This window comes from Haliotis rufescens, unplaced genomic scaffold, assembly GCF_023055435.1.
Source record: "Haliotis rufescens isolate VD_foot unplaced genomic scaffold, xgHalRufe1.0.p SCAF_9, whole genome shotgun sequence".
In the NCBI taxonomy this organism is placed as follows: Eukaryota; Metazoa; Mollusca; class Gastropoda; order Lepetellida; family Haliotidae; genus Haliotis; species Haliotis rufescens.
Genome location: NW_025964383.1, coordinates 770,267 through 791,670, shown reverse-complemented (window position 1 = coordinate 791,670; position 21,404 = coordinate 770,267). Strand labels below are relative to the sequence as shown.

The following is a 21,404-nucleotide window of genomic DNA, read 5'->3' as shown; positions in this document are numbered from 1 at the left end:
GAACGATCATTGTGCACATACCAAGAAACACAGCAGACCATTCGGCCACACGTAATTCAAGTCATAAAACCAACGAAACGTTGTTTTTCTTAAATGACACTGCCCACCCACACTCACGATTCCCAAATGATTTCCTAGCACACACAACTATAAGACGCGTACCCATCTTTGTCAATGCCAGATATTCTTTCAAAATTGAAAAGACATTGATATACTGGACTGGACCTTCTGAAACGATAGGGTAAATGCTTCTAAACATTATCACCTGTTAGATGGATTAATATCAAAATTTAGTACACATTCTTTCGGCTAAAACGTCCTGTCCAAGACCTTCATCAGGTGTATGGATTTCAACTGTTTTGTTTCAGTGTCAGTATTACAGCAACGCCAAGTACACCTATAGTGGAAATCAGGAAAGAAAACTTATTGATGATGCATTGCATTAAATATTGTCTGGTGATAGGAAAGTAGTCAATCCTTACATTGGAGTGTCTTGTTCAAGACTGCAGAGAGCAGGGAAAATATCTTCAAGACTCAATCTGTTCCTCCCCTGAGAATTTCGAAGTACCGCAGGTTTTTTATCCAACTTGGGAAGATGCTGAGATGTTTTATTACCTGAAAGTGTGAGGGGGCCTGGCCGTGCAAGGATGAGAGATATTCACCTTCAAAGTAGGTATGTACTAGTATAGTGCCCGCATACTGAACATGAAATTATCTGAATTGTGATTCAGCCTATTTACACGAATATGGCACTGGACGTCCGCTAACCAAGGTCATCGCTCGTTTGGTGATTTGCCGGCGTGTTGCTGTGTGACCTGCTCTTTTGGTGATTTGATGGTGGGTTGCTCTGTAACCTGCTCTGTTGGTGATTTGATGGTGTGTTGACGTCTACTCGCTCTGTTGGTGATTTGATGGCGTGTTTCTGGGTAACCTGCCCTGTTGGTGATTTCTTGACGTGTTGATGTGTTACCTGCTCTATTGGTGATTTGATGGCGTGTTAATCTGTAACCTGCTCTGTTGCTGATTTGATGACGTGTTGATGTGTAACCTGCTCTGTTGGTGATGTGATGACGTGTTGCTCTGTAACCTGCTCTGTTGGTGATTTAATGACGTGTTGATGTGTAACTTTCTCTGTTGGTGAATTGATGGCATGTTGCTGTGTGACCTGTTATATTGGTGATTGGATGGTGTGTTGCTCTGTAACGTGCTCTATTGGTGATTTGATGGCGTGTTTCTAGGTAACCTGCTCTGTTCAAGATTTGATGGTGTGTTGCTGTGTAACCTGCTCTGTTCAAGATTTGATGGCGTGTTGCTGTGTAACCTGCTCTGTTCAAGATGTGATGGCTTGTTGCTGTGTAACCAGATCTATTGGTGCTTGGATGGTGAGATGCTGTGTAACCAGATCTATTGGTGATTTGATTGCGTGTTGCTGTGTAACCAGTTCTATTGGTGATTGGATGGTGAGATGCTGTGCTATCTTTTCTTTTCGTGATTTGATGGCACGTTGCTGTGTCATCTGTTCTGTTGATGATATCTGTTCTATGTGAATAGGATATCTTTGAGAAGATTACGCCAATGACGGGTTTTAAAAAGTAATTGTTAACATTCAAAATAAAGAAGATTTATCACACCGTTATATGAGACATCTCTAGAGGAAACATTTTTGTTTCACAAACACTTGTGTATCAATGTATCAGTTAATTTACGCTTTACAAGTTCTTTGAGGGATTATTTACTTTCCATTGATTGGTTGTCACAAAAGTAATGCAGACCAGTTTAATATATGTATGAATTATAGTATCGTTATGTAAGTGTTACTCCGACGATTTAGAACTGACCCTACTATCATGTCATGGGGTGATTTAATTCACGCACATGGAAGTTGTAAGATGGCATCATAAGAAACGGGCACGCGGACGAAGTAGATATCTTCGATTATCATGGCTTAGCTGATAGATGTAATGAAGATTCTGTTATTATCCAGATTAGTCGAGCTTTGTCAGCCTTAGAATATGTCAATATTGAATTAGCATTACAGTATTCGATTCTGGTGGATTTACTTCTTTTCTGAGACTAGTACCTGTACCATAGGATACTGCATTTTCTGAGGAACAATTAGAAATTTTTTTTAGATATTATTATTTCAATTCAGTAGACATATATGTAACATTGGTACATGAGGTATATACATGTAGCAATTCATTGAATCTTAAAACATGATCCGATATGGGTAAGTACATCTATTGATTGACTGAGAAATTATAATAAGTAGGCTGATAATTCCTTCCATTTTCTGTCGAATCTCTTAATACTACTATTTTTTATTGCGATGAATTTTTCTATTTTACTTTAAAGAACAATTAAAAAATATATCAGAGCTCGAGCTTGGTAACAAGAGGAGTATAAGAACCTGCCATTAACATTTTCTACAAGGAGTCAGGAGTGCATCACAGCTCAATATATAGAGTCAGATACATTTGTTTGGGGCGATTTAAAAAGAGATTTATATATTAGCAACCTTTCTGGTATTACTGCTCAGAAACATCAACAAGATGTTACAAATATGCTTAGTGTGGATGTTAACAAATCTGTGTGTATATTTAACTCTGTTTTATATAAATCCAATGCATGTTTAGTTAAGAATCTAAAACTTATGTCTGGTATGATAAAGAATGTCGGATGTTGGAAAGGGAGAGTAGCAGAATGCTTAGACACCATATGCATAGGCACTGTAAAACCAGGCGTGGTTTTAGCAAATATAAAGTTATTTTGAATAAATATATATCTACTTTAAGAAAGAAAAAGGAGTTTTTTTAATAAAGGAGAAGTGGGTTATTTATATTTACTGGCACAGGACTCTGACTTTAAACAGTTTGGTCTTATTGCAAACGCTTGCGTCGCCGGAAGTGGTCTGTTAGGTAATTGGGTTACTAGGTCAAATGAAAGTAATTAAGCCTCTGGTGAGAATCTCGATTTCCACACACAACATGATTGTGATATTGTGACTGGACATGATGATCAGGTATTGGCTATTGTGGAGATGTCATCTGTATTTGATCTTGTTGTCAAGGTGTTGTCCCAAGCCAGTGCTTAACAGGTATTATTGTACCGCTTGATAAAAGTGGGGCAATCGACAAGTATAGGGTTATTACTTTATTGTCGATATTTAGTCAAATATATATTGGTATTTTGAACAAGAGAATCACGAAGTGGGCTAGCGTCAGTGAAAGGATTACTGAGGCACAGGGGGGATTTAGGACTAGATATGCAACCACTTATAATGTATTCACACTACATGCAGTTATTAAAAAATATAATTCTAAGAAAATAGGTACATTATATGTTACTTTTGTTCGACTCCGAGGACAGGACCAAACTTTAATACCTTCTTAAAAATACATATTTTGGAAGATGTTACGGATTATTAAGAGTATATGGTCAGTATTAAAATCTTTTGTTCAGACAAATGAAGGATTTACAGATTTATTGGATTGTCCAATTCTATTTTCTCTATTTATAAATGAATTGGTTTCAGAAGGAGTTGGTACAGTGATAGGGGTGTTCAGTTATTACCAGATTTATTGGCGTTATTTCTATCACTCTTTGCCGACGATGTGGTTCTTATTTCTTAAGTTGTGAACCAATATAATTATCTTGGTATTATGATAGTCCACACAAGTCAGTTAGTCTTTCTCAAAGTTGTACATACGTTGCAATAAATGACAAGAAAGCATTATTTGATGTGCTGAGGACAATGTATTGTTATGACCAATGTTCATACAACGTTTACTGTAAGAGTTTTGATTCTCAAATAATGCCACTTTTACATTGTTGTTCGTAAATGTAGGGATACCTAAGACAGGAGTGCACAGAGAGGGTACATTATATTGCTTGTGAACGTTTTCTGAATAAACGTGAGACTACTCCCAATGCTATGGTTTTGGGAGAATGTGGAAGATACCCTATATATGATATTTCTCTACCGACATGCATTAAGTTTCGGATAAGGTTTATGCATATTGCCTAGCAATAGACTTGTAAGGTTTATAAAATGATTTATATCTTTGACTAATCGTTATACGAGGCTACTTCTATCTAGAATGTGTTGTTTCGATTCGGTTTTGGCTTTGCATTGATCTTCCAGGAAGTGGGCAGTGTTCCAATATTTCTGATAGACTTTAAACAAAGAATTAGAGACATGGTAACTCAATGTAAGTTTGAGTTAGAACCTGAGTTGTAGATTATAGTTCCTTCATTTGCTTTATATAGTCGCGAGTTGACAAAATTACGTACATGTATTATCCGTGGAACAATGGCGATATGCCGGTTAATGCAGAGTCAGCGCATATGTGTCCTGTGTAATTTACATTTACTTGAGCCTGGTTTTCATTTTCTTATGATTTGTCCAGTTTATAGAGTCTTAGAGAACAGTGTCACCCTGTAAATTATATAACTACACACAAACATTATGGGAACACCAAAATATTCTGTTATAAAAAGGAGCATTTAATGACATGTGGTCGTATCATTACAATTGTGCATTAGCAGATTATCAAGCTTCAAAACAAAAACATTTACAGGTTTACAAGAAATTGGGGGTCAAAATTGGAAATCACAATGTCAATAGTGAGTGTGTTCGGTGATGCAAACTGAAGCTTCCCCATACCATCACAGAGCCACCGCCAAACCTGTTTCTTTCTCGTACAGTGGCATCATCATAACGTTCTCCAGGACGTCTCATAACCCTTACCCTTCAATCATTATGCTCAAGACAGAAACGGGACTCGTCAGTGAAGAGAACTCTGGACCATTGTTGATTATCCCATCTCAAATGTGCCCTGGCCTAGGCAAGTCTTGCAGCTCGGTGATGAGGACGAAGATGAGGACGTACAGCTGGACGACGTGACCTTTAAGGAGCAGCTCTGAGGCGGTCCCTGATGGTCCATACGCTTACGTTGGTGTGTGTTGCTTGTCGTAGTTGCAGTCTCAAAGCACTGGCTGTTGTGAGCTGGTTCCGAAGGGCTTGCAGCACAACGTATCGGTCATCTGCCCTAGATGTTACTCTGGGTCTACCAGAACGCGGTCTTTCCTGCACTCTCCCTGTTGTCTGGAACCGTTCCCTCAGTCTGTGAATGACAGACGGTGACACTTGAAGACGAAGGGCAACATTCCTTATGGATGCACCATCTTGTAGCCACGCTATGGCCCTACTCCTGTCGCGAATGCTTAACGGTCTTCTCTGGGGCATGTTTAAGGAAATGTGTAACTTCACAGTGTCTGAAGCTTCTTTATAAAGAAAAGTTGCCACCAACTGCATGGGAATTCTGACTTTCACGTGCACTAGGTTGTTGTGTTTTGGCATTTGAATCTGACCTGGCGAGGGAGTCTTTCTGCACCCAAGTTTTTTCCTGTTTTAGCATTTAATCTTATGTCTTCACAAAGACGTCTATAATTGAAAAGTTACAGTTATGTGTCCATAAAGCCCTAAAGGTGAAGCGTCAACACCAGTCTAAACTGGATATTTGGACAGTTAATGTTATTAAATGCAACATGCTTTCCTCTGTGAAGGCAATTAGTACATGAGGAGTACCAATACATGTACCAATCGGATCTCTCATTTCAAGATTTATATTCAGCATTTAAGTTTAAGTAAGAACCTGATGGTATATGACAGATCTTTTATTTGTTTTGTATCGTAGTGAGTTGCCACATTTCGGGCATGTATGTCCAAGTTAGCTGTGGAACAAGGACAATATGCCGGTGGAATAAAGTCTGCACTCATGTGCCCTATGTGACTTACATTTGCTAAAGGGCGTGTTTCATTCTTATGATTTTGTCTAGTTGATAGAAGTCTTGAAACATTATATCCCTGTAAACTATATCGAACATTGTTTTTTTTATAATCCTTAGTAATCTTAGTTCTTCTCAAAAGAAGTGTTTTATTTAAAGGTTCCAGTTATTTGTCCGTAAGTCCTAAATGTGAGGCAACAACACATGTCTTAACAGGATATTTGAAAACTTAATGTAATAAAATAGAACATGCCTTCCTCTGCGAAAAGAAATAAGTATAAAGATTATTAATACCTTAAACGTGCACCAACCTCATCTCTCATTGTTATTTTATCATATTATTTGTGTATATGGGCCACTAGCCTTAAGTACAGACATGAAGAATTGAATTGAATGTAAGTTTTAAAAAACAACAAATAAACCAATTACAAAAACCTATGCTGTATGTTCAGTGATTAACCACTTCAATTGAAGTCCACGAAAACGTAGCGGCTTCTTTGAAACCACATACTGTGTTAAGGCTATAATTGAAACCCACCAAGTAGGAAGTAGGTTCTGGGTGAGTGAACCACAGCTTCATAGGGCAGAATACAAAGCAAATAGAATTCTCAAGTGTGGGGCATACACAAGTGAATTCACAAAACGCATGAATGGATAACTAGCTATTTGTGAGTCGCTGTGTTACTACTATGTATATGGCCATCAAATGAACTTCCCAGGTAAATCAAATGTATTTTTATAGACTATTAAATTGAAGAAGATCACGGTACTCCATGCGTTCCATTGTACTGGAACAGCGTATACACGAATGTCTCAGTGAGTGAAGAGAAGATGCATCACACACATGTTTGTTGTACTTGTGTTTTACAGTTTTAGAATGACCATCAAAGTAAAAAGTATTTAATGTTTTTCATTGGAGATCTATATCATATAAGATATGTGTTTCCTAACCATGTCAAATAGAGTACAAACTGTCTTACCAACCATATTTTGCGAAGATCAAAATTCAGGGGAAATAGATGTATAGAGGCATTCACCAGACAAATATTACGATTGAATACACAGAAGGTATGGAAATTCCAGGCTTATTATTATTATTATTGATAGAAAAATAGTTTTGACTGAGAAGATTGTAATTTATATATGATATGTCAGACTATTTTCTACTTTTGAGCATCAAATAAACACTGGATCGAAATATTTAATACAGACGTTAGTGCAAGTGTTCTAGTAAATGAGATGTAGTATAATAAAAAAGTTGAATTGGATAAGAAGACAATTTCACAACACATTTTATTAAAGTGCGAGTGGAAATACTGTCATTTATGGTTACAAAAGTTTACGGTGGATCGCTGTCAAATATTGTTTTTATTTACTTGTCAGTGATGGATCTATGAACCATTGTGGTTTTGTATCGAAATAGGATTTTAAATCGAGTTGTCATGAAATCAATATGCAGCAGGGTACATGTTCAACAACTGAGGCAAAACATCATCTCCTTAGAGATTACGTTGATCTTGAAAATGAATATTGTACCAAGTGTAAGGTCTTGCTACAACAATCTTACTCTCATTATGTATTTCGAAATATAATGTGTGAACTATTTATGTGGTAAGTGTATATGTGCGTGCTGATTCCGCAAGGAAATTGCCTCATTCCCGGGAACAGCGTCCCTCCTTGCGTAATCCGCGAATTGGGCAGGAGTCAGTGCATAATCCCTTGGCATGAGTAACGACTTACTTTGATAATCAAACATTGTTCTATTTCAATAGTTCAGGGCATCTGTTTACATGAAGGTGTAACACAAGTCAAACTTCTAAAATACCATACCTTCATAGATTGGATAATACGCCGATTAATATAACAATAACTCAGTAAATGGCAATATAAAATGTATCTCGTCAACTTAAGAGAATAAACAGTCTCGATTTTCCACCGAAAACAGATTCCATTGGACGTAAACGACAACTGTTCAAAAGTACGTCAATAAAATACGTTATTGTGGCAATATAAACGATTAAAACATTCATCTGTCATATCATGTTGTGATGGGTGGCAGTGACTGGAACAGGTTTCCAGACTTGCATCTATTGGGAAGAGAATTATGGATGGCAACTTCTTGCATCTACTGAGCATTGACCAATACAGTAACATTTGCCGTAGCCGTGACCGCTACCAGTACTGTCAAATTTGTTAGCTGATCTTACCGATATGACAGAATCAGGCTGCCACATTCTGTTGCAAGGTTCAACCTGGTTCCTTCAAAATGTATCATTCAATGTAAATGTGAAACGTTGTTGTTGCTTTAGGAGTTTAAGAGGTCCGCCTTCTGCCTCAGATATTTCGGCTGACCTGTCCCTCTTTGAGACTCGTGTGTGTGAGTGGGGTACACAAATCTATTGCGAGTTTGGTATTCACAGAATTTCTGTTTTTGTATTGATATGATTTCTATTTTCGCATATTGAGATAATTTCATTTTTATCTTTGGCTGCTCTGTTTATATACTTTCGAGTAGCTGTCAATCTCTCAGAAATAGAGTTAGTTTGGCCTTCGCTATTGCATCTCTTGGCTTTAGGCGATCTATGACAGATAGCGGACCTAACTGTAATTCTTGTTTTAACGGGGTTCGGCTGGGGCATGGTCTTGACATTCCAGTATGAAGTAAGCAGTGGATTGAGGTTTATCGCAAGATGAATGCGAAATGTGAAACGCTCTAATAAATTACCATATAAATCAATAAGCTGTGATGATAAGTAGTGGATTATGCAGATTACTTAGTTGCCCAAACCAGGGAATGAGCAACACTCACTGCGTAATGACTTGGCCGGACAGAACGCCACACAAATGCAGTGACTGTGACTGATACGGCACACGGGTATGTTGTTGCGACATACACGTTCATGATTGCGTCTACATTCCCCATTGTGAGGGCAGTGGACCAAGACTCCGGGTACACTGTGCTGGAAAACAGATGTATCCGGGGTAGACATACTCGTACTGGGAGCATGGAGCCGAGGCAGGATGATGCCAATCCCATCATAAATGAAGCGCTGGCATCCTCTGGGAAAGGGGAGAAGTATCTATGGACAAAGGTAGGTGAATGTAGTCTCATGCTAGCGTCAGGTTGACATGCGCGAGATCTCAGGTAATGCAGAGAAGGCTCGTGTTGAACACGGAAATATAAATCAGCTGGTAATTCGAGTGTCGCCATTTTGAAGATTTCTAAAATGTGTCGGTTATATGTTATGTTGTATTGTGTTGTGATGGTGATGGTGCCATGTGGTCATGGTGATATGTGGTGAATGCGAAAAGCGGTCACAGTGATAGTTACGTGTGATGATTGTGACATGTGGTGATGTGATTGTGAAAGGTGGTGATGCTGACACGTGGTGACGGTCATTGTGACATATGAGGTGATGGTCATGTGGACACGTGGTGATGGTCATGTGACGTGATGATGGTCATGGGGACATGTGATCATGGTCATGGTGACATGTCATGGTCATGGTGACATGTGGTGATGGTCATAGGGACATGTGGTGATGGTCATGGGGACATGTGGTGATGTGGCATGGGGACATGTGTTGATAGTCATGATGACATGTGGTGATGATCATGGAGACATGTGGAGATGGTCATGGTGACATGTTGATGGTCACGGTCACATATGCTGATAGTCATGGTGATGGTGACGTGTGGTGATGGTTATGGTGACATGTGGTGATGGTCATGGGGACATGTGGTGATGGTCATGGTGATATGTGGTGATGTGGGTTGTGGTGATGGTCATGTGACGTGGTAATGGTCATGTGATATGTGGTGATGGTCATGGTGACATAAGGCATGTGGTGATGTCCATGGTGACATGTGGTGATGTCATGGGGACATGTTGTGATGTTATGGGGACATGAGATGATGGTCATGGGGACATATGGTGATGGTCATGTTGATATGTGGTTATGGTCATGTGACGTGGTAATGGTCATGTGGACATGAGGCATATGGTGATGGTCATGGTAACATGTGGTCATGGTGACATGTTGTGATTATTCATTTGACATGTTGTGATGGCAATGGTGAAATGTGGTGATGGTCATGGTGATATGTGGTGATGGTCATGGTGATATGTGGTGATGGTCATGGGGACATAATGTGATGGTCATGGAAACATATGGTGATGGTCATGGTCATATGTGGCCATGGTCATGGTCATATGTGGTGGTGTGGGTTGTGGTGATGGTCATGTGACATGTGGTCATGGTCATGGTGATATGTGGTGATGTTGGTTGTGGTGATGGTTTTGGTGATGTGTAGTGATGGTCATGTAACGTGGTGATGGTCATGGGAACATGTGTTGATGGTCATGTGACATGTGGTGATGGTCATTGGGACATGTGGTGGTGGTCATGGGGACATGTGGTGATGGTCATGGGGACATGTGATCATGGTCATGGTGATATGTGGTGATGGTCATGGTGATATGTGGTGATGGTCATGGGGACATGTGGTGATGGTCATGGGGACATGTGGTGATGGTCATAGGGACATGTTGTGATGGTCATGAGGACATGTGGTGATATGGCATGTGGTGATGGTCATGGGGACATGTAGGATGGTAATGCTGATTTGTGGTGATGGTCATGAGGATATGTGGTGATGGTTATGGGGCCATTTGGTGATTGAGACATGTTTAGATGGTCCTTTGGGACATGTGGTGATGTGACATGTGGTGATAGTCATGGGGACATGTAGGATGGTAATGCTGCTGGTGGTGATGGTCATTGGGACATGTGAGGATGGTCATGTGACTTGTGGTGATGTGGCATGTTGTTATGGTCATGGTGATGTATAGTGATGGTCATTTGATGTGGTAATGGTCATGTGACATGTGGTGATGGTCATGGTGACATGTGGTGATGGTCATGGTGACATATGCTGATGGTCATGGTGATGGTGACGTGTGGTGATGGTTATGGAGACATATGGTGAGGGTCATGGGGATAAGGGTGGTGATGGTCATGTGACATGGTAATGGTCATGTGACATGTGGCCATGGTCATGGTGATATGTGGTGGTGTGGGTTGTGGTGATGGTCATGTGGCATGTGGTCATGGTCATTGTGATAAGTGGTGATGTTGGTTGTGGTGATGGTCTTGGTGATGTGTAGTGATGGTCATGTAACGTGGTGATGGTCATGTGATGTGGTGATGGTCATAGGGACATGAGGTGATGGTCATTGGGACATGTGGTGGTGGTCATGGGGACATGTGATCATGGTCATGGTGATATGTGGTGATGGTCATGGGAACATGTGGTGATTATCATAGGTAAATGTGGTGATGGTCATTGGGACATGTGGTGATGGTCATAGGTACATGTGGTGATATGGCATGTGGTGATGATCTCAGGGACATGTGGTGATGGTCATGGGGACATGTGGTGATGGTCATAGGGACATGTGGTGATGGTCATGGGGACATGTGGTGATGGTCATAGGTACATGTGGTGATATGGCATGTGGTGATGATCTCGGGGACATGTGGTGAGGGTCATGGGGACATGTGGTGATGGTCATAGGGACATGTGGTGATGGTCAATGGGACATGTGGTGATAATGGCATGTGGTGATGGTCATGGGGATATGTGGTGATAATTGCATGTGGTGATGGTCATGGGGCCATTAAATGATTGAGACATGTGGTGATAGTCACGGGGACATGTAGGATGGTAATACTGATGTGTGGTGATGGTCATGGAGACATGTGGTGATGGTCATGGTGACATGTGATGATGGTCATGTGACTTGTGGTGTTCTTGCATGTTGTTATGGTCATGGTGATATGTGGTGATGTCATGGTGACATGTGGCGATGGTCATGGTGACTTGTGGTGATGCGGCATGTGGTGATAGTCATGGTGATGTATGGTGATGGACATGGGGGCATGGGACATGTGGTGATTGTCATGGTGATGTGTGGTGATGAATATGGGGACATGTGATGGTCATGGGGACATGTGGTGATGTCATGGAGACATGTGGTGATGGTCATGGAGACAGGTGGTGATGGTCATGGAGACACGTGGTGATGGTCATGGGGACATGTGATCATGGTCATGGTGATATGTGGTGATGGTCATGGGGACATGTGGTGATGGTCATGGGGAGATGTGGAGATGGTCATGGAGACATGTAGTGATGATGATGGGGACATGTGGAGATGGTCATGGAGACATGTGGTGATGTTGCATGTGGTGATGGTCATTGGGACATGTGGAGATGGTCATGGAGGCATGTGGTGATGGTCATGGAGACATGTGGTGATGGTCATGGAGACATGTGGTGATGTTGCATGTGGTGATGGTCATGGTGATGTGTGGTGATGGTCATGGTGACATGTGGTGATGTTGCATGTGGTGATGGTCATGGTGATATGTGGTGATGGTCATGGTGACATGTGGTGATGTTGCATGTGGTGATGGTCATGGTGATGTGTGGTGATGGTGTGGCATGTGGTGATAGTCATGGTGATGTGTGGTGATGGTGTGTCTTTTGGTGATGGTATAAATATATACACATGGTGATATTAGGGTAGCTCTGTTTTCTACGGCATTGTGATTTGGAGAAGTGCGATGTCCGCCACTAATGGTAGAGCACACAGAGGGATAATAATGCCTTGAAAATGCGTTACCGTTGTTATGGCGAAAACAGACGTCAATGTGTCTATGTGACCTTGTCCAGAAAAACGTCACGTACGCGAGGCGTCATTTGACCTGGACCTTCGATTCCCCCAACACTGGAGAAGGTCATTTGCATGCTGTTAGAACGTCACATGCTGTCTCTTTTCCTAGTACATATATACACTATATAATCATGTCGTTAGAGCTGCACCCATACAGTAATGTACGTCATTATTCTTTAAATCCACATGGCAACATGACTGATAATGTCCCGTCGCTGACCCAAACATGGAATTTTCAAATTACAGCGAACTTTACGATAATCATATCCATTTTAGCAAGAAAGAAGCACATGCTAACAATCGGTGAAAACATCCGAGCAATGGCTCGTTCTCATAGTAAGAAAGTTATCTCTCCAAATTCATACACTGGAGTGATACTGATCTTGAAGATGTGTCTTGAACGCTGCCTGGAGAAATTAATAGACTATTCTAAAGGTGAGCGTTATCCTACAACATCGGTGGCACCCGTCACCCACACATACACAGGCAGGTCAGTTGTTCGCCTGAAAAAAACACGTAAACAAGCCCAAAACAGGCCATTACATCGGACATTATTGGGTCACTGATGCGACAAATTTTGTAATGCGTCTCCATGTCTACCATAAACACGTTTTGAAAGCTTTACTGAGGCCTTGAATGTTCTTGATCAAACAACTTCTGAGCAAGAGGTATGTGAAGGAAGGGGTTTAGTCATGTTGTTCCAGTGTTCTTGTAGGATGGCGGTTTTATAGACACAGGTATCTAGACCGGAATACATGACCTCTTCTGGAATTTTATTGTTAATGCTATTGAAGTGTGTCCATGTCTATCTCCAGAGAGCTACAAGACTCAACCCGGAATACAAGAACTACACGAGAGGAAGTGCCTACGAAACAGACACCACTCGCTCCTCCACCCGTCCACTGAAACATCCCTTTCTTCTGGAACATAAACGTCTCCTGGTTGTTGCAGTAGTTGTCGTCGTCATCGTTGTCGTTGGAGCGGCATGCGCAGTTGTAGGTGGTGTCCTAGCTAGCAACAAGACAGGTACGCATTTTTCTATTTGATTCGTTCATATCTGTAATGGAGACATCGGGTGCACGGGTGGCCCAGTCGCCATAGTTGCGTCCTTTCACGCCAGAAATTTATGATTGAGGGTTCGAATCCCGGTTCGCCCCGATTTTGTTTCTGGGTTTGTCAGCACCATACCAGTGCTCGTGGGTTTCACCGACGTGGTAAACGTATGAGACCTGCATCACTTTGGGCTTTCCTCACACATTAAGCTGATACGTCGCGATATAAGTGGAATACTGTTAAAGGCGGCGTAATACCAAACTCACTCACATTCACTAATGTGGAAATCATAAGAATCTGTTGATTCCGGCAGTTTAATCATCTAGCTCTGACTTAAATCTAACTTAAATGTTTGATGTATGCTTTCTCTATAATGTTATAGATTAGATGAATTTGTACATAATGCACACTCGGAATGTCCAAAATCAACTGCAACAACAATAGCTTGACGTCTTCAAAATAATTTAAAGATAGATCTGTGCATGGCTGGCTCTTACTGAGAAATGTGAAGACACACTTTGTATATAATTAAAACAAAATCATTACATTTTTCTGGTTCCTGTATACAGACATCTGTAATGAATACAGACTATTGTTTGTGGTAATTTCAGCGCCACAAGCTTCATCAACCAGACCAGCAACACATCCAGAAACATCCAGTAAACCTGGTATACCAACTGATTTAACATCGAAAACACAACCATCGTCAACAACATTCATTTCAACAGAACCATCAACTTCATCTTTGTCGCAAACAAGAACTTCTCCATCGGTACCATCGTCATCTTCATCGCCAACAACAGTGTCTACTACTACAACAACATCACCATCTACAGTTTCGTCTTCACCACAATCAACGATTTCTCCATCAACATCAACAACTTCCTCACAAACAACAACTTCACCTGCTTCATCAACAACGTTTCCATCATCAACATCGACTTCAACACCATCAACGTTAACAAGCCAGTCAACTACCACAGCAACCCTTCCCGAAACGACGATAACCACGTCGACGGTGACGACTACAACTACGTCCCTTCCATATTTGACAATGCCAGATATAACCTTTAATGAGGGCGAGGATGACTTGTATCTCCTTTGTACAATATCTGATGACTCCAAAATTATTAATGTCCTATTTTTCAAAGATGGGGTTCAACTTAAAGACGACGTCAGCATTGACGTCAATGGGAGAGAATGCTCCCTGACAAAGAAAGGAGCCACGTGTTCGGACTCGGGACAATATGAGTGTCGAGTAAGTGGTGAGTTTGGAACTGTCAAGACTACATCCACGGTTAAAGTACTTGGTAAGTACGTGTGATAGACTATTCTTTGAACGACAATTTCAACATTCATAAATCTACGCCAGGGAAGCTACTATTGATTCTGTTTAGGATATTATATCAATCAAATGTGGTTAGAAATCGGTCTTCCTACAGTATTCAATAATTAGAATTCTTGTGAAAACATGATAAATCTCAGGGCATCCAACATCCAGCCTTAAAACTATATTTTCGAATCATATATCACGTATAACCCTGTGTTTTCGATGAGCACAGGTTTGGATAAACGCTGACTCTTTCTAAAAATATTCAATCAAATTCAAACAAATGGTGACCTCATTTTAGTATCACATATTGCCAATTCGACTCCTTTCAATGGAACCAATGTAAATAGAATAAATGGACATTCTGTCCCCAACTTAGTTTCACCAGTTTCTTTTGACACAACCCTGGTGATGTGTACAAGTCCCTGAACTTCGTATGGCTTCTTCTGACAGGAAACATTAACTGTCCCCGCAGATTTCTAGATTCCAATGGTTTTCTTACAGTTCAACCCAGTAAGCCAACTCTAAAAATTACAAAAGAAAAACTGATCGAGGACGCGTGGCAGGCAACATTGTCCTGTGAGAGAACACTTGGGCAACCAGCGACCTCCCTCCGCTGGAGAGTGCTGTTCAACACTGGCGTGATCAGGGAAAACATTTTCAGCGCTCAGTCAAACATTACGACTCAAGAGGGATGTTCATCGTCTGTGATATCCGAAGTCACACAACGTTTTACGCGGCCTTGGGATGGTGCCGAGATATGCTGTTACTTGACAGATGCCGGAGGGATGACACTGAACCTGGAAGGCTGCGCTGTATTTACCTTCAAAACAGGTGTGTACGACGTGCATTGTAAATCACCTGACTAGAATGTTCATCTACACACAGGGTAGGTACGACGTGCATTGTAAATCACTTGACTAGAATGTTCATCTACACACAAGGTAGGTACGACGTGCATTGTAAATCATTTGACTAGAATGTTCATCTACACACAAGGTAGGTACGACGTGCATTGTAAATCACTTGACTAGAATGTTCATGTACACACAAAGTAGGTACGACGTGCATTGTAAATCACCTGACTAGAATGTTCATCTACGCACAAGGTAGGTACGACGTGCATTGTAAATCACTTGACTAGAATGTTCATGTACACACAAAGTAGGTACGACGTGCATTGTAAATCACTTGACTAGAATGTTCATGTACACACAAAGTAGGTACGACGTGCATTGTAAATCACTTGACTAGAATGTTCATCTGCACACAAGGTAGGTACGACGTGCATTGTAAATCATTTGACTAGAAGTTCATCTACACACAAGGTAGGTACGACGTGCATTGTAAATCACTTGACTAGAATGTTCATGTACACACAAAGTAGGTACGACGTGCATTGTAAATCACTTGACTAGAATGTATCCCTCATTGATACCGATTTATTTCCTTCCAGAGCTGGCTATTTATATTGTGTATACGACAAGATATGTTAACAAAGCCCTGCTGGTTGTAATAATTACAGACGTGTCTCCCTGTGACTGTACGGCTGACCGTGTGGCAGTCCCCAGACCCACCACATACCCCGACAACTGTAACCTGTACTACACGTGTAGTGGAGGTGTCAAACAGGACGCCACGTGTACCGGAAGTGACTTCACTGCCGACCCCAGCAAGCAGGCGTGTACCGCCAATCCAGATGACAGCTATTGTGCCAAGGTCAAAGGTGTGCAAAGCTTTAAATGTTATCACATAATAACGATATCATAAATAATACCACCGAGTCATTATCATTATTTATTATATAAGTGGTGTATTGATGAAAACGAATTACAACAAGGATCAATACAACAGTGATAAAAAGTAATTCTCAAATGTGAAAGAGTGAGTGAGTGAGTGAATATTGTTTTACGCCGCTTTTAGCAATATTCAAGGAATATCACGGCGGGGGACACCAGAAATGGGCTTCACACATTGTGCCTATGTGGGGAATCGAACCCTGGACTTCGGCGTGACGAGCGAACGCTTTAACCATTAGGCTACCCAACAGCCCCCAAATGTGAAAGAAATAGTGAAATTAAAAGAGTGCAACTATGGCCATTGACCTAGATCCAGGGTTACAACATATACAAAATGATATGCTTAACGCAAGCCACCAATTGCGTCTCAAAAACTATCACTGATACTTATTAATCACATATACCACTTAAAACAAGAAACGCATACCTGAATTCAACGACATTTTAAGGTAAAGAGCTGTTCATATGGTTACAAAGATACATCAACGTTTTTAATATTGTCAGTGTCAGAAGAATTCACAAATATACACACGAGTTCGCATGAAACGATAAGTTCTACAATGTTTAGGGCTCAGAATTACGGCGTCATAAACACCCATCAAGTTCGCCCCACAAATGTTCAGCTGAGGTCAGGTCTGTGGATATATGTGGGCGCTAAAGAACAGGGGTGTTGTTCTGTACTTGGGAATCAGCTGTGAGTCGAGCTGAGGGTGGGTGGGCATTGTCATGTTGGTCCAACGTTTTGTAAGATTCGTGGGACTTTAACATGTTTATTTTTTCTTCAGATTCTTTGACGTTTTAATCTGTTCGTCTTTTGCTTTAAAGGATGGTGATGAAAACCAACAATGTGCACGTTGTGAAACCATTCATCTCTAATGATACCCATCTCTGAATGACTTTAATACTTTTCAGAATATGCGTTTCTTTTCCTGCTAGGCATACTTTTTTTTAAAATATAACAACAATAACAATATTTTAACGCTTTCTGATTTTAAATGCAATAGAAAATAATTACATAATCAATAATCAATACACATTAAGCTTATTTTGTGATACCACACAATATGATTTATAATACCATTTATTTTTTCACAGCAAATGAAATCAAAGTGTGCACGACAACGGGCAAGTGACGTGGATAATTTACTCTCCAGTTTAGTCAGCCTTGGCTGTGAAGATATCTGTGATGTTAACGGTGTACAGATCTCCTCCATGCCTCGTCATGGGCCAAACACAAGCAGAATGTGCGGGGTGGGGTGAGGGATGTGTCATGAATGAGCTCTGTTGTTCGTTGCTGTTAGCAGTATTTCCGTTATGTCACCGCTTTGAGTGTGAGGAAAACCCGAACTGATGCAACGGTTGGACATTTATCGCCAAGAAACATCATCAGGGCGAAACTGGGATTCCATCTCATCATCAGGCGATTCTGGCACGACTAAGAGACATGTTAATATGATATGTTCATTTGAAGTATATTTTCTTTGTTTTTGCTACAATGACATGTATTATGTCGGGTTAAACATGTCTCAGTTAATCTTGTCATAGTTGTGATAATTATATGTATTGTGATGTTGTCATATCAAACATTATTTAAGCCAAGAGTTTAACTGATCAGCCAACTCACCGTTAAGCCATGTTGTTGCGTTGTAACGGTTCTCTAAGGTGTGGAATTCCAGTTGTTATGTTGTAGCTGTATATTAACTTAAACTTGAGATATATTGTCATTGTGTCTTGTTTTGTTTTCTGTCTCTTCGTTGAGGCTTCGGGGTAGAATATGTTCTGAGTAGCCGACACATATATTTGGTGTAAGAGCCGACAAATGAAGATCGGGCGGTAAGGCGTGGTGACGTAGCTGATTACCCATCGCCCAACCGATGAGGTAGATCGTTACTTGATTCAGCAAAAAAAACAATGTGCAAAATACTGTTAGCCTATACTCATGTTTAGAGGTAGTGGCTAGTAGTAGAGCGCCCGCCCGGGGAGCGAAGGTACTTGTTGTTACCCTGCCTGGCGCTCGGCATTAAGGGGCTAAAACAAGGACTGGTCGGCTCGGAGTGAGTATACTGTGTCTGAGTGGTGTATCCATGTTAATCTGCGGCATTGTATCTCAGTCGGCTAGCACTATATATCGGCATCAGTCCGTTCTAGTACAAGCAGCCACACACACACACACACGTGCATGCACGTCGCTATATAAGTGCAATAATCTCGGACGCGACGTTAAACTTTCACCTCACTTACATCCATCCAGTTATTAAAACTGACCATGTTTTTTCTATATTTAGTACTGTCATTTTCAACATGATGGCTTTTTCTGAATGTGACCACAGAAATGTTTTCTAGTAGATGACATTTGATGCGGAACTGGGGGTGGTGTGTTCAGCTTCCTGTACTCGGAAAAGGAGATGGCTGAGCTCGTCATTTATTTTGATTTTATTGCTGCTCTAAGGCCAAACTGTGCACACACGTACAGGCGTTATAGCTGTTGAATTGCTTAGTTAATTATTTTTTTTAAATATAACGTTACTATAGAAGTCTATGGGAAAATATTTGGTTGTGTGTCACCTAAGAAGAACTCAGTATAAGAATGATAAAAGGGAAGCAACTCTGGCTAGTTTCTCGAGAAGTGTAGGAAGACCGCTTCTGGCTAGCGGCGTGGTCGAAAGTGTGTTGTCAGTCGCTTCCTTTTTGTCTGATCTGCTTTTACTCAGGGATGAGTTCTTCTTTTTTTCAGAAAAGAAATAGTGATTACTTGCGGTTATAAAATCTAAACTGTATCATGAGGTAGATTGGTTAATCATCTCAATTGATGTTTTGGGCGCAAATAGACCTTTCATGATCCTAGTTGCCCCAAAACACAAATACCATACCATGCAATGGAGAAGTGAACAGAAGACAATTCATCTATCACAAGAAACACCAGTCGATTTACACGTGTGAGAAAATCACCTATAATCACACGCCCAACCGGACACCCTGATAGAGGAGTAATGTGATAACAGTGTCCATCACCACCAACTGGACACCTTGATACACCCGGGCTAGAATAGGTCTTCAGGAACCCACGCTTGCCGTAAAAGGCGACTATGCTTGTCGTAAGAGGCGACTAACGGGATCGGGTGGTCAGGCTCGCTGACTTGGTTGAAGCATGTCATCGATCCCAATTGCGTGGATCGATGCTTTAGACATCAATCACTGGGTTGTCTGGTCCATACTCGATTATTTACTGACCGCCGTCATATAGCTGGAATATTGCTGAGTTCGGGGTAAAACAACAAACAAACAAACCTTGATACAGAGGATGAAGTCAGGTGAAAATTGTGTCAATCCCCACCAACTGGACACCCTGATACAGTATGGAGTAAGGTGACAGCAGTGTGCATCACCGCCATATCTGAACATATTGTACAGACCCTGGGGTGATTCGTACCAGGAGTGTACAAGTGAAGACCTGGGTTTTTTAAAGTATACTACTCAAAAGAGTAGTCCTGACAGATTAACATTACCATTATGAAAGAATCGGGTGATCCTTAACCCCTTTTGAGTAGTATATATGTTGCCACAATTAGGTTGGTAAATTATTCTTTATATTTCCTGAGGAACCCATTCATAGTTAACATTCGGAAATGTATAATTTCAGGGGTGCTTGCTACTGTTGATTTTAATTGGCTAATCTGCTCCCAAGATACACACCAGTATGTGTCACATGTCAGACTAGATGTTAGTCTGTGTCAGTGAAATCAAGGTAGTAATCTTCGTACATAGAGCTTAGTGAGTGAACCACTCGGCTACAGACGCTGAGCAAGGATTTTAAGAATATCTTTTTGTACACACAGGCCAGCAAGAGATATTTTACGTCCGTTTCCTACGATTCATGGAGAATGTGTTTGAAACCACAAACATGTCTATTGACTTGCGCTGTCAGGATTTAAGCAGTGTCACACAATGCGCATCACCTGGCAACCCCTCACAACAGAGTATCATCTGTTTCATGCTTTTCATAGCAGAGTCAAGTCTTTACAAAGTTGACAATATATTTATGAGTAAAAGTTACTTTTCATAGACACTTGGATGCCTTAGGCCACGCTCCAATTAGTAAGATGTATTTTAATATGCTTCTAAAATCATTGCCTTTCTTTAAGTAATCACAAGAAAAGGCCAAAAATCTATATATTTTCATTGCCAACAGTTCTTTAGTCTTACGTTTCATAAATCCATACTTTAGTCATATCAGTGTTGCAGGACTTGCATGGAGAAGGTCATATAGCCACTCCCTGTATGGCTCTCTGCCTTAGCAGTCGGCCACTACTTTACTAGAAGTAGTCTTCCTAAGTCAATCTACTCCTAATGGCAATATTACACCAAAGCAACAGGAATGATGCCTAACCAAAAATATGAAATACATAATGTGCAAAATTCAATGTATTTTCTATTTCTAGAAAAAGAAATAATGTCACAATCCATCACATTTGCAATAGATACCATATTCCTTTATGAATATGTGTGTACTCGATTATAATATATATATATATATATATATATATATATATATATATATATATTACACACACATTTGAAATTACTATCCTATAGAATTAATCGAGAATTCCAATAATTCTTGAGCTCAACATACATCTAGATGCAACACACTGCAACCTGAATAGCTCCAACTGTACAGAAAAGAGAACAATGA

At 40.7% G+C, this 21,404-nt stretch overlaps 1 protein-coding gene across 1 annotated transcript; it reads left to right on the top strand.

Moving 5' to 3' along the window:
- The first annotated feature begins 8,591 nt into the window (after positions 1–8,591).
- On the top strand, positions 8,592–18,435 carry LOC125371549 (location of vulva defective 1-like). The gene is made up of 6 exons (XM_046525655.2): positions 8,592–8,882; positions 13,345–13,555; positions 14,194–14,892; positions 15,417–15,746; positions 16,438–16,638; positions 17,807–18,435. The coding sequence occupies exons 1-6, from the start codon at positions 8,691–8,693 to the stop codon at positions 17,842–17,844; spliced, it is 1,671 nt and encodes a 556-aa protein (XP_046381611.2). The 5' UTR covers positions 8,592–8,690; the 3' UTR covers positions 17,845–18,435.
- The last annotated feature ends 2,969 nt before the right edge of the window (positions 18,436–21,404 follow it).